General features: G+C 44.1%; 1 protein-coding gene across 1 annotated transcript in view; it reads right to left on the minus strand.

Moving 5' to 3' along the window:
• The window catches only part of trip10a (thyroid hormone receptor interactor 10a), a 195983-nt gene that overhangs the window by 42087 nt on the left and 138953 nt on the right, over positions 1-14943 (minus strand). Inside the window, exons 8-9 of the mRNA XM_063036010.1 lie at positions 13583-13729; positions 7524-7721 (exon numbers count right to left, since the gene is read on the minus strand). Coding sequence (XP_062892080.1) covers positions 7524-7721; positions 13583-13729 — 345 coding nt within the window. The remainder of the gene's footprint in view (positions 1-7523; positions 7722-13582; positions 13730-14943) is intronic.

The following is a 14943-nucleotide window of genomic DNA, read 5'->3' on the forward strand; positions in this document are numbered from 1 at the left end:
AAACACGGTTTGGCGTCGACGACTTTCCATCAGCAAGCTGAAGCGCTCATTCTGTAACACAAGAGATTCTGCCGATGCCGGACGCCCAGAGTAACACAAAGAAAATGCTGCAGGACTTCAGCAGGTCAAGCAGCATTTCTGGAAAGGGACAGACGGTTGACGTTTCAGGCCACGACCCGTCGTCAGCACTGGAAAGGGGAGGGGGTGAAGAAGCCAGAATAAGAAGATGGGGGGGGGGAGGGGAAGAAAGGGATAAGGTAAGAAGCTGCAAGGTGAGAGTTAGAAAAGGTAAAGGGCTGAGGGAGAAGAAGAAATGTGATAGGAGAGGGCAGTGAGGTAGACTAGTTGGGGGCAGAGTGGATGAAATGGAGCGAGAGGTTGCAACAATTCAACAAGAGTTTACCTGCTTTTCGCATTGAAGGCTCAGTGCTGACTAATGAAATAGTCATATTGATTACATCTGAATAAGCTATTGTATCATTGTTAAAATCCCCAAACATACTAATCACCTGGGAGTCTGTACTACAGGAAACCATCTGCAACAGTGGAAGATCAAAATAACTCTAGACTACAGGTTAAGAATTGGGAGTTCATTTCTTCTACCATTTTCAAGAAATAATAGAAGTCCTTTTTCCAGTTATCCCTAGTTTAAAAGGTATACCATGCTCTTCTGGAAAATGCCCGCCCTGGGGTTGAAGGGCAATGTGTGGGAGGGAGGGAGGAACGAGGCTTGTTTTGCTGCTGTTTGCTGTATCCTCTGTTGTCCTGCCAAGCATTGTGGACGTGCTATGTTGGCACTGGACTGTGGAGACGTTTGTGGGGCTGCCTCCAGCACATGCTCAGGTTGTGTGGCTTGTTAACACAAACAAGGCATTTCACTAACACAAAAAAAAAATCTGCAGATGCTGGAAATCCAAAACAACACACACAAAATGTTGGAGGAACTCAGCAAGCCAGGCAGCGCCTATGGAGGAGAACAGCAGTCGACATTTCGGGCCGAGACCCTTGATCAGGGCTGGAAAGGGAGACGTCAGTGCAGGAAGGTGGGGAGGGGAGGAGAGGAAGAAGTAGAAGGTGGCAGGTGATAGATAAAACTGGGAGAAAGAGGCGGGGTGAAGGAAGGAGCTGGGAAGTTGATTTGTAAAAGAGATAAAGGGCAGGAGAAGGGGAAATCTGATAGGAGAGGACAGAAGACCATGGAAAAAAGAGAAGGGGGAGGACCACCAAAGGGAGGTGATGGGCAGGTAAGGAGATATGGTGAGAGAGGGAAATGGGAATGGGGAATGGCAAAGGAGAGGAGGGGGGCAATTCACTAAAGGCAATTCACTGTATGTTTTGATGTACATGATAAATAAATTAATCTTAAACTGAATCTGCCTTTCTAATTCCCTTCTTTAAAATTGCGTTCTGTCTTTAGCAGAAGTCAGGTAGCACTGCTGCCTCACAGTTCCAGCGACCTGTGTTCAATCTAACCACCCGTGCCATCTGTGTGTGCAGTTTTCCTGCTCTCCCTGTGAATTATGAGAGCTTTATCTGGATGTTCTTGTTTCTCCACACATCCTGATAGATTAACTGCCCTTAACTTGTGAGGCATTCATGGGAACGTGGAAGGAATAAAGTTGGATTTGTGCATGATAGTCGGTGCAAACACGGCAGGCTGAAGTTAGATGAGGCTATTCGGAGCACTCAGTCTGCTCCGCCATTCAATCATGGCTGTTCTTCGTTCTCCTGCCTTCGTCCCGTAACCTTTGAAGCTCCTACTAATCAAGAATCTATCAACCATATGAATGCCAAGTTATAAATGCCCATAAGTGAGGGTGGCATTTAGATGGTCCTGTCTCAGGAATTCCTTCCTGGCCTCAGGATGTCATATCTGAGGGAGTATCCTGTTGGCATCCTGCTGCAGATCACCCACAGTGAAGATCCAAGATCACGCTGCCAGATCTTTACAACCAATGTACTTACAAAGCAACAATACCCGACCAGGTATCCTAGCGTACTTTCTACTTGAAGGTATGATTACCTTGTACTCCCTTCTCATATTTTGTATTTTCCTACCATACAACAGGTGGGGCTATATGGCCAAGCAACTATATATGGATCTCTTGAGCAATCCAATCTCCAAAACTTACTTCTACATAACCCCTACCTATACCCTTTCAAGCTGGTAAAAGACCACATGATATAGGAGCAGAATCAGGCCATTCAGCCCATCAAGTCTGCTCTACCATTGAATAATGGCTGAGTTATTTTCCCTCTCAACACCATTCTCCTGCCTTATCCCTGTAACCTTTGACACCTTTATTATTCAAGAACCTCTCAGCCTCCACTTTAAATATACCCACTGGCTTGGCATCCACAGCCTTCTGTGGCAATGAATTCCGCAACAGATTGGGTGACATTACAGGACACCTTCACTTAGTTTGCAGGATAATCCACAGTTTCTAATTATCTACTGGTTAATTTTCCATTTTTCCCCCACCTTCATCTCTCTTTCTACCCAAGGCCCCTGATATTGTTCCAACCGAGATCACTGCAAGCTCGAGGTCAGTATATGACAGTGTAGGAGGTAGAACATCAGCCATGATCTAGAAAAATAGCAGCAAAGAGCCTCAAGGGGGCCAAATAGCCTACTTGCTTCCATCCCTCCTGTTCAAATAAGTCAGATTGCTACACATCCTGAGACCACGCCTGACCAGGTAGCAAGGATAAGCCAAAATTAGCCAAACATCAACAGCAGTCCATTCAGCATTAAAACTAAAGACAGCAAAATTAGGAGGGCAATTTTACTTCTGTATAAACTTTGTGCATCTTTTAATGACAAAAGCTGTGACGATGAACTTGATGTGTACTTACGGTGAAGAGGAAAATAACAGTAACTTGTAAGCAAACTCAAAGAAATTTCACTTGACCTGCTACGCTTGCATGCCATTCCTCGGCTCTACACCGAAATGATCGCAAATCAGCTGTAAGTAATACTGATTCAAGAGGTTTCTGTTCCCAGTATCCATTTTGCCGTGTTGTTTATGGTTTGGGTGGGATAGTTAGAACCAGACAAACCTCTCCTCAGTCTTTTCCTTCTCTATGAATATGAGAAGATTGTGATGCAATGTACCAGCAGCTATAATATACTTCATCAGGAGTTTGAGGAGATTTGGTAAGTCAAAGACTCCAGCAAATTTTTACAGATGTACTGTGGAGAGCATTCTAACTGGTTGCATCACTGTCTGGTATGCACAGAACTGGCAAGAGCTGTAGAGGGTTGTAAACTCAGCCGGCTCTATAACGGGTACTAAGCCTCCTCAGTGTTGAGGACATTTTCAATAGGCGATGCCTCAAAAAGGCAGCACCCATCATTAAGGACCCTCGCCACCCAGGATGAACTCTCTTCTTCATCAGAGAGGAGGTACAGGAGCCTGAAGACAAACAATCAACATTTTAGTAACAGCTTCTTCCCCTCTACCATCAGACTTCTGTACAATGAACCAACCCATGTACACTATCTCACTACTTTTGCTCCTTTTGCACTTAATTTAATTTCCATATATACTTTTTGTAATTTTTACACTATTTTTATGTATTGCACTGTCTTGCTGCAGCAAATTTTGCAACATATGCCAGTGATATGAAACATGACTGACTTTATTTTTTCGATTTCTTTAGCGGAATTCTGTTAATTACTGTGAAGGAAACCTGGATAGTGCCTGTTCAAAGCTCACCAATCTGTAGCACTTGGTATCATTGTGAGATCTGTCCCTGCAAAATACATGGAAAGAAGCCCAACTGCACTATAATCCAATTACCAAACCTCGGTTCCGAAACAATGACTCAGGGAGAAGAGATAACCAAAGTGGTCAGACTTTTAAAGGTGAAATAAATTGCTGCTGGGAAAGAAGGATTTCACAGCCCGCCAGAACGCAGGACAGCACAGTGACACCGTTACCAGAGCTGCTGTCTCACAGCTCCAGCAACCCAGGTTTAGTCTTGACCTCCGGAGCTGTCAGTGTGGAGTCTGCATGCTCTCCCTGTGACCCTGAGAGTTTCTTCCTGGTGCTCCAGCTCCTTGAAGCCATACGACAAGGAAACAGGTCCTGCTGACCACCAAACACCCATTAATCCTACAATTATCCTATCCTTAACTGCCTCAGATTCTACCACTCACAGGGATCAATTTACAGTGCGGAACTAACCTACATTTGCGGTCAAAAGAAGATTATAGTTGGGAACTTAATATTCAAGGATACAGATTGTATCAAACAGACAGGGAGGTAGGCAGAGGGGTTGGCATGACTCTGTTGGTAAAAAAATTACATTAAATCCTTAGAAAGAGATCATTGTGGGCAGCATCATTGTAGACCCATCACACCCTGGACATCACCTGTTCCAACTCTTTCCTTCTGGTAGGCGCTTTAGATCACTGTATGCCAGGACAAATAGGTACAAGAACAGTTTCTTTCCGTATGCCATCAGTTTTATGAACACTTGAATTTTAGTCTATTATAAACCAAGTCCACCTGTACATACACAGGCATACCTCATTGTATATATTTCACAATTATTTGCACTATTGTTTTGTTTGCTTGTTGATTCTGTACAGCGAGAGCTCAGGGAAACCGGCATCAAATTCCCTGTATGTGTCCACATACTTGGTGATAATAAAGGATTCTGATCTGATCTGATCTTCTGATTGTGGGCAGAGTTAAGAAACTACAGGGTAAAAAGACCCTGATAGGAGTTATATACAGGCCAGGATATGGGCTACAAATTACAACTGCAGATAGACAACACTTGTCAAAAGGGCAACGTTACAACAGTCATGGGGGATTTCAATATGCAGGTGGACTGGGAAAATCAGGTTGGTGCTAATTTTGGATCCCAAGGGAGAAAATTTGTAGAATGCCTACAGGTTGCTTTTCAGAGCAGCTTGTAGTTGAGTTGACTAGGGGTTCAGCTATTCCAGATTGAGTGCTGCATAATGAATCGGATTTGATTAGGGAGTGTAAGGTAAGGGAACCCCAACTAGACGGTGACCATAATATGATAGAATTCACCCTGCAATTTGAGAGGGAGAAGCCAAAGTCAAACTCATCAGTTTTACACTGCAGTTAAAGGAATAACAGAGACAAGAGAGAGGAGCTGGTCAAAGTGATTGGGAAGGGACACTAGCAGGGATGACGGCAGGCAACAATGGCTGGAGTTAATGGGACCAACCTTGAAGGCACAGGATAACTACATCCCAAAAAGATGTATTATAAAAGACAGGATGATGTAACTGTGGCTGACAAGGGAAGTCAAAGCTAACATAAAAACAAAAGAGAGGAGCAAAAATTAGTGGGAAGATAAAGGATTGGGAACATTTTAAGCACCAACGGAAGGCAACTAGAAAAGCAATAAAAAGTGAAAAGATAAAATATTAAGGTAAGCTAGTTGATAATATCAAAGAGGATGCCAAAAGTTTTTTTTTTCAGTTATATAAGGAGAAAAAGAAAAGCAAGAGTAGATATCAGACCATAGGAAAATGACACTGGAGAGGTAGTAATGAGGGACAAGAAATGGTGGATGAACTGAATAAGTATTTTGCAGTCTAACCTGTAGAAGACACTAGCAGTAAGCTGGGAGATTGAGTGTCGAGGAGAGAAGTGAATGCAGTTGCTATTATTAGGGAGAAGGTGCTTGGGAAACTGAACGGTCTAAAGTAGAAAAGTCACCCAGATCAGACGGACTACACCCCAGGGTTCTGAAAGAGGTGGCTGAAGAGACTGTGGAGAATTAGTAATGATCTTCCAAGAATCACTAGATTCCAGCATGGTTCCAGAGGACTGGAAAATTGCAAATATCAGTCCACTCTTCAAGAATGGAGGGAGGCAGAAGCAATGAAGTCAGCTTGACCTCAGTGGTTGGGAAGATGTTGAAGGCGATTTATAAGGACGAGGTTTTAGGGTGTTTGGAGGTACATGACAAAATAAGCCAAAGTCAGCATGGTGTCCTTAAGGGAAAACCTTGCCTGACAAATCTGTTGGAATTCTTTGCAGAATTAACAAGCAGGATAGACAAACGAGAATCAGCAGATGCTGTGTACTGGGATTTTCAGAAAGCCTTTGACTAGGTGCCACACATGAGGCTGTTTAGCTAGATAAGAGCCTATGGTATTACAGGAAAGACACTAGCATGGATAGAACATAGGCGGATTGGCAGGAAGCAAAGAGTGGGGAAAAAGGGAGATTTTCTTATTGGCTGCCAGTGACTAGTGGTGTTCCACAGGGGTCCACGTTGGGACTGACTCTCTTTACATTGTACATCAGTGACTTGGATGATGGAACTGATGTGTTTCTGGCCAAGCTTGCAGACAATACAAAGATAGGTGGAGGGGCAGGTAGTGGTGAGGAAACAGAGAAGCTGCAGAAGGACTTAGCCAGATCAGGAGAATGCATAAAGAAGTGGCAGTTGGAACACGGTGTTGGGAAGTGCATGGTTTTGCACTTTGGTAGAAGGAAGAAAAGTGTGGGCTATTTTCTGAACGGGGAGAAAAGACAAAACTCAGAGATGCAAAAAGATGCAAACGAGGTGCAGGACTCCCTAAAGGTTAACTTGCAGATTGAGTCGGCGGTGAAGAAAGCAAATGCAATGTTAGCATTCATTTTGCCAGGTCTAGAATATAAAAATAAGGATGTAACATTGAGACTTTATAAGGCACTGCTGAGGCCTCACTTGGGAGTACTGTGAGCAGATTTGGGCCCCTTATCCAAGAAAGGAAGGGGGTTCACAAGAGGGTTCACGAAAATGATTCCAGGAATGACAGGCTTATCATATGAGCAACGTTGGATGGCACTGGGCCTGTACTTGCTTGAATTTAGAAGAACTGAAACCTATTGAATGTCGAAAGGCCTAGGCAGAGTGAATGTGGAGAGGATGTTTCCTACAATGGGTGAGTCTAGGACCAGAAGGCACAGCCTCAGAATAGAGGGACATGCATTTAGAACAGAGATGAGGAAGAATTTCTTTCGCCAGAGGGTGGTGAATCTGTGGGGTTTGTTACCACAGGCAGTTGTGGAGGACTGAGTGTATTTAAGGCAGAGGTTGATAGATTCTTGATTAGTCAGGGAGTGAAAGGTTATGGGGAGAAGGCAGGAGAATGAGATTGAGAAGTAAAGTGGATCAGCCATGAATAAATGGCACAGCAGATTCAATGGTCTTATGATCTTACTGGCCCACACGCCTTTGGAATATGGGAGGAAATCAGAGTACTCGGGGGAAATCCAGGTGGTCACACACAGAACGTGCAAACTCCACAATGAAAGTTTCCGGGAAGTTTCGTCCCACATCTCAAAGACGTGCAAGTTGGTAAGTCATCCCTAGAGGTGGGCGGTAGAATCGGTTGAAGTGGAACGGGATGTTAGCGGAGATGTGGGAGGAATAAAGTAGGATTAGTGTAAGGGGTCAGCGTAGACTAGATGGGTTTGTGACCTGTACAACACTGACCTACACCTTAGCTAATGATACCCTAGTTAGCGGTCAGGCCTTACCTTGTTCTTCTTGCCGAATGGCCAGCGTTTGTTCTTGCTTTTGCCGATGGTCCTTTGGTCAACCTTTGACTCTGATTTAAGGGAACCAATGCTATTTTCTGAAGAAGTTCGATTGATCAGTTGGCTGTAGTCTTCAAACTCTAACTCCCCTGGCCTCTCAAATCCTGATTTGTAGGCCTCAATCAGAACACGAGAATCCTGAATCCAAGAGAAAAAAAAATCAGCAGATTTGCTTCTAGTTTACTCTGCTAATCATGTACACGTTGTAATCATTATAACTCAGTGGTTAATTAAGTGAGTCTGCACCCAGAAGCTAGGACTACCAACAACATAGCCCATCACAGCCCCTGGGGAATTTCAATTAATTAAAAAATAACCCCATCTGCAACAAAAATCTCATCTCAGTAATGGGGCATGACAGCAATAAATTATTACTATTTTTATTTGTGTTAGTGCCGGAATGTGCGGTGACGCTTACGAGCCACCCCAGCACCCCCTCAGGTGCGTTGGTTGTTAAAGCAAACAGCACATTCCACTGCATGTTTTGATGTACAGGTGATAAATAAATCTGAATCTTGAATTCTTCAGGTATTGCGGACTGCCCCAGCCTGGGCCATATGTAATTCATCGAGTGCCCTGTGCAATGAGCCTGGCCAGCTACTCAGTGCAGGGCCCAGTTATGGATGGACAACACATTTTGGTTTATGCCAGTGACAAGCTTGTCCTTGAACTGGAGGTCCATGAGCTAGTCCTCCTCAAGGGATCAGAGGTGGAGAGGGTGAGCACCTTTAAAGTACTCAGTGTTATCATTTCAGAGGATCTGTTCTGGATCCAGCAAGTGTAATTACAAAGAAAACATGGCAGCAACTCTATTTTCTTAAAAGCTTGCAACAATTCAACACGTCTTCTAAGATTCTGACACACTGATGCAGCGGAGAGTATATTGACTAGTGGCATCACGGCCTGGTATGGAAACAGCAATACCCTTGAACGGAAATGCTTACAAAAAGTAGTGGACACAGCCCAATCTACCATAGGTAAAGCCCTCCCCACCGCTGAGCACATGTCCAAGAGGCACTGTTACAGGAAAGCAGCATCCAGCGTCAGTGACCCCCACCATCTAAAACGTGCTCGCTTCTCGCTACTACCATCAGCAAGGAGGCACAGGAGCCTCAGGAGCCACACCAACAGATTCAGGAACAGTTACTACCCCTCAACCATGAGGCTCTTGAACCAGTGGGGACAATTTCACTCACTCCAACACTGAACTGTTCCTACAACCTATGGATTCACTTTAATGGACTCCTCATCTTGTGTTCTCAATATTTATCGCTTTGCTTTTTGTTTTTATTCTTTTTTGTATTTGCATAGTTGGTCATCTTTTGCACATTAGTTGTTTGCCCATCCTGTGTGTGGTTATTCATTGATTCTGTTCTGTTTCTCTGTATTTACTGACAATGCCCACAAGAAAACGAATCTCAGGGTGACATACGTGTACTTTGACAATAAATTTGCTTTGAACTTTGAAATACATCTAAAAAACTGAAAGGTTGTTGAGCAAGGACAGAATTGCCACAACCACTCTGGGATTGAATGCCTTGAAGAACACGAGATGGTGTACAGAGAGGAGGGAGAGGGGCTGGGAGAATGATTCAAGCACAATAACCTGAGTCTCAATGTGGACAAGACTAAAGAGATGATGGCGGACTTTGGCAAGGTGCAGGCTGGCCGCTCCTCACTGCACGTTAACAGCTCCTCCTTGGAGAGAGTTTGGAGCACCAAGCTTCTGGGTATGCACATAAATGCAAGGTCTCACCTGGTCCCACAACACCACCTCCTTAGTTAAGGAGGCACAACAGCATCTCCAGTTCCTGAGGAGATTGAGGCCAGCGAGGCTCCCCCTCCACCACCCTCATTCTAACCAATTTTTACAGCAGCAACACTGAGAGTGCCCTGACCAGGCGCATCACCACCTGGTACAGGAACCGCGAGACAAGCGACTGCAAGATAGTACAAAGGCTTGAGAGGGCTGCCGTGAGGACCACTGGGGTCTCTGTTCTACCCATCTGAGGTACTCATCAGCAGCGCTGAGTATGCAGGACCCCGAGCATCATCAGTGCTCCCTCCCATGCGTCCAACAATCTCTTTGACCCCCCTATCACCAGGAAGGAGGTGCTGTTGTATTAGGACCAGGACGGTTCGGATGAGAAGTAGCTTCTTCCCCCAGTCTGTGAGACTACTGAACTCCCTACAAGCACCCGGCTCTCACCACACAGGAAACAGCAGTAGAGTTATACAGTATACTCTTTAACTCATCACATAAATGCACCTTATTATCTGTTCATTTATTTATAGTAATATTACTTTCTGTGTTATGTGTGAATTACTGTGTTGTACACCCTGGCCTAAAGGAAAGTTGTTTTGTTTGGCAGCATACATATATATAGTTGGAATCACATTAAATTTGAACTCAAACAACATGGTAAAACTTCATTTCTTGCAGAATCGAGTGAAGCAGCCCTATTCTTGGAGCAACTGGGTAATACTGCACAGATTGTTGTTCAAAGACGGAAAAAGAGCTAATAATTCTAAAGTACTTCCAGAACTCTGAAATGGTCTGCAGGTAAGGATATATTTCTGGCATTCTTTCACACTGAAAGGATGAAGGAAACAGGAAGCAAACTGCACAGAATAAGGTCCTCCAGTGATGCAATTAAAAAAAACAGAAAAACTTTTGTTCGGTCTGCAATAGGGAGGATTACCCGTGCTAACCATTTTAATTCCATTCTGCTTTCCCATATCCATGACCTCCCGTTGGCCAGAAGGAACAACAGTCCACAATGAGTGGATTCGACAAATCAAGGACAGGGGAAGCAGACAAACCATTTGTCTTTGTTTCCTCCCCCACCCCACCCCTCCCCAATTTGTGGACTGATTTTTGCTCTGGGATAATCTAATCAGAGCAACTGAATGTGGACACAAAGAGCTTCAGATAACGACCTGCTAAACCTGATACTATTCTCAGATGAGTAGCTATTTATTATGTAAAATGCCAGACCTACCAAAGAAGCAATGTGCAATCTCACTAGACTCTGGGTCACCTCATTTAACTGGTTTGGAATAGCCAGAGTGTAAAGGTGCAAATACTCAAGGCTGGGGTGGGCAGAACTATGAAACCATGCTGGTTGTAGTCCAGGACAGTAACCAGTATGAAGGTGACCCAGCTGGGGCAGGTGACCTTGAGCCAATGGGATTGAGATCACCCAGTTCAACTGATGAGGAACACGAGAAGAGTCAGGAGCTCCAAACAAGTACGGGTGATAACCCTCCAGCGACGAGAGGCCAACCATCACGAATAAGGAGGACCCCACGGACACGTGGAGATCAGGACCACGAGGAACGCCTGGCCCGCGAAGACTCCTTTCCCAGGTAATAACTTTTCTCTTCATTGACTGTTCATGGAGGGGTAGGGACTGTAGTGGGCTGCCCACAGGTGGTTAGCTTGTGAAACTACGTGCTTTTTAGATGAGACAATAGAAGTTAATTACTGGTAAGTACGGATTCTCAGTGCCTCACTGATCATTATTACAAGGAGTCAGTTGTGTAACACTCAGCTACAGTCGTGAGGAGGCCACTCTCAGGTTGGAAGAGTAACACTCCGTATTCCATTTGGGTAGCCTCCAACCTGACGTTCCTCCAGCATTCCTTGCGTGTTACTCTGGACTGGCAGCATGCGCATCTCGTATTTGCAAGTAATTTGTTTCAATCATGTTGTCTAAATCTTTGACAGGATAATCCCAAACTCTTCAGAATGGATCTACAGGATCTTTTACGTTCAATATGGAGGGCAGACAGAGTTACCCTCAGCAACACACACAAAATGCTCGAGGAACTCAGCAGGTCAGACAGCATCTATGGAGGGTCAGTCAACGCTTTGGTCTGAAACCCTTCATCGGGACTGGAAGGGAAGGGGACAGAAGACAAATAAGGTTGCGGGGGGAGGGGAAGGAGTACAAGCTGGTACGTAAGAGGTGAAACCAGGTGAGATAGAAGATGGGTGATTGGGAAATGGGGGATGAAGTACGAAGCTGGGAAATGATAGGTGGAAGAGGTGGAAGGACTGAAGGAGGAATCTGATAGGAGAGGAGACAGGACCATGGAAGAAAGGAAAGGAATTGAGGGTACCAAAGGGAGGTGATAGTAGAAGATAAAAGTAGCAGTAAAATAGGAGACAGAATGGGGAATGGAAAAAGAGAAAAGGAGGAGTTGATGAAATTAATGTTCATGCCATCAGGTTGGAGTCTACCCAGATGGAATATGAGGTGCTGCTCCTCTAACCTGAGAGAGGCCATGGACCAACACTCAGTTATCAAGTACTGAATTGGTATTATCATCACCAGAGCTATTCTGGTTTCCAGTGCTGTCTGCGTGTGGGTTTACCCCTGGTTAAAATGGAAAGAGTGCAGAGAAAATTTACGAGGATGTTGCCAGGATGTGAAGGCCTGAGTAACAAGGAGAGATTAGGAAGGCCAGGACTTTATTCCTTGGAACGCAAGAGACTGAGGGGTGACCTCATAAACGTGTATGCAATCATGAGGGGCGTGGTTAGGCTGAATTACACATTCCCTCCAGGGTTAGAATAGGTTTCTATTAAATCTCTCCCCTCTCACCTTAAATCAAGAGAGATATAATCTTTCTTTAAGATGGGAAGAGAGAGGTTTAATAAGAACCTGAGAGGCAACATTTTCACCCAGAGGGTGTTCAGTAAATAGCATGAATACAGATAGGGAAGGCTTAGAGGGATATGGACCAAATGGGACTAGTTTAGATGAAAATCCTAGTTGGCATGGTCCTGGCAACATCCTTTTTAATTTTCTCTGTACTGTTTCCATTCTACTGAGCTGGAAATCTATATGAAAACTCCACAGCGGAAATCAGAGTTGCTCTGGTGATTATAATGACAATTCCAAAATCAATCCACGTAAGAAATACTTCCTAATTCTGAAGAGAATTGAGGATTATTCTGCCCATTTTCCAAACTGCATGTAAAAGATCCCATAGTTCTATTCTGAGGAGTTTGAGATTATCCTATCAAATAGTTGCTATTAAGACAACGTGACTGAAACATGTTATCTTTCACATTGCGTTACTTGAGGACCTAACTTTGAGCATCTTGGTCCCTGTGGGCTGAAGGAGTTGTTTCCCTGTTTGGCTCTATGGATCTCCGGTTGCCTTCCACATCAGAAAGACGTGCAGGCTGGGAGGTTAATTTGCTGCTGTAAATTACATCAAATAGGTAGGACAGTGGTAGAATCTGAGCGGGAAGATGATGGAAAGGTGGGAAGAATAAAGCTGGACTAGCATAAATGGGCGCAGAATCATTGGGGTGAACGGCCTGTTTGTCTGTGATCAAGGATCAACTTTTTCTTGCCAAATACACTTACATGTATTAGGAATTTGCCGTGGTGTGTTAGCATGACGTGCAACAAAGAACAACATTCAACAGTTACAAAGAATAAATAAATATATAAAAATAAGCGAGGTTAAAGTACGGATCCGGAATAAAATGTGCATAAATACATAAATACCAGCATGTACTTACAATGCAAAAGACATTACGAAGTGTTTTAAAGTGTGCACAGTGCAGTGACTGAGGTCATCGATAGAGAGGGGTGGGGCCCAACTAGAATGGTTAATCAGATTAGCTGCCTATGGGAAGAAACTTGTAAGATGGCACGAAGTTTTTGCTTTAATAGCCCCATAATACTTTCCAGAAGAGAGCTTATGAAAAAGGAACACACATAAAAGTTGCTGGTGAACGCAGCAGGCCAGGCAGCATCTCTAGGAAGAGGTACAGTTGATGTTTCGGGCCGAGACCCTTCGTCAGAAACGTTGACTGTACCTCTTCCTAGAGATGCTGCCTGGCCTGCTGCGTTCACCAGCAACTTTGACGTGTGTTGCTTGAAATTCCAGCACCTGCAGAGTTCCTCGTGTTTGCGTTATGGGAAAAGACATTTGCAGGGTGAGCAACGTGTGCAACAGTTAATGATCTTACGTACACCACTCTCATTCACGGACTCTGCAGCTTTCGTCATCTCGTCCAGACACTTCCCAATGATGGGCATGACCTTCCGCTCCGTGTCCGCAAACATCTTATACGCTTCGCAGAGTTTCCGTGTCCGCCGCTCATCCATGTCTTGCAGCTTCTGCAGAAACACCACCAGATGGATGGTTGGTCAAGAACAGGTACACCAGAAGATGCCCAGGCCTCATCGTACACAGAAAAGTTAGGCCCCTCAAGGACTCAAACTCAGAAAATAAGAATATAGATGCTTGGCATGATGGTCAACATTACATAAGCTTTCCAGGTTCCCTTAGGATTGAAAATCAATCTCTGTACAAGCTGCAAGTTGAACTGGCAGAGAATAATCACAAAGTATTGATTATAAGAGTTGGTAGATAGAACATAGATCATCACAGCACAGAATAGGCCCTTCAGCCCACAATGTTGTGCTGACCTTGAAACCTACTCTAAGATCAGTCTAATCTGCCCCTGCTACCTCCTACTATCTCTTCTTTCAGTTAGTCCTGACAAAGGATCTCGGCCCAAAACGTCGACTGTACCTCTTCCTAGAGATGCTGCCTGGTCTGCTGTGTTCACCAGCAACTTTTGGTGTGTCTTGCTCCTACAGAGCCCTCCATTTTTCTATCATCCACACGCCTATGTTTCTTATATATCCTTAATATATGTGTCTCTACCACCAAACTGGCTGGGTATTTCATGCACCCAACACTCTGTCTAAGAAACTTACCTCTGACATCCCCCTCTATACTTTGTCCCAATCACCTTAAAATTATGCCTCCTCATATTACCCATTTCCACCCTGAGAAAAAACCTCTGGCTATCCACACAATCTATGCCTCTCGCCTCTTTTACACCTCTATCAAATCACCTCCCATCTCGTTGTTGGTTAGGAAGACACCTGGTCTTTGTGACTTTTATAAATCACCTGAATGAGGAAGTGGAAGAGTGAATAAGGAATCAGAATTAGATTCAGTATCACTGGCACATGGCGTGAAATTTGTTGTTTTGTAGCAGCAGTACATTGCAATACATAATAATAAAAATCTATAAATTACAATTAAAAAATATACTTTAAAAATAAAATTAAGTGAGTCATGCAAAAAGAGGGCAAAAAAAAAAGAAAATAAAATTTAGAGAGGATGCAGAGGAGATTTACCAGGATGCTGCCTGGATTGGGGAGCATGTCTAATGAGGACAGGTTGACTGAGCGAGGGCTCTTCTCTTTGGAGTGAAGAGGATGAGAAGTAACTAAGATACAGGTGTACAAGATGATAAGAGGCATAGATTGAGTGGATAACCAGAAACCTTTTACAGGTTATAATTGTTAATACTGGG

Source organism: Mobula hypostoma, chromosome 29 (genome assembly GCF_963921235.1).
Source record: "Mobula hypostoma chromosome 29, sMobHyp1.1, whole genome shotgun sequence".
Taxonomy (NCBI): domain Eukaryota; kingdom Metazoa; phylum Chordata; class Chondrichthyes; order Myliobatiformes; family Myliobatidae; genus Mobula; species Mobula hypostoma.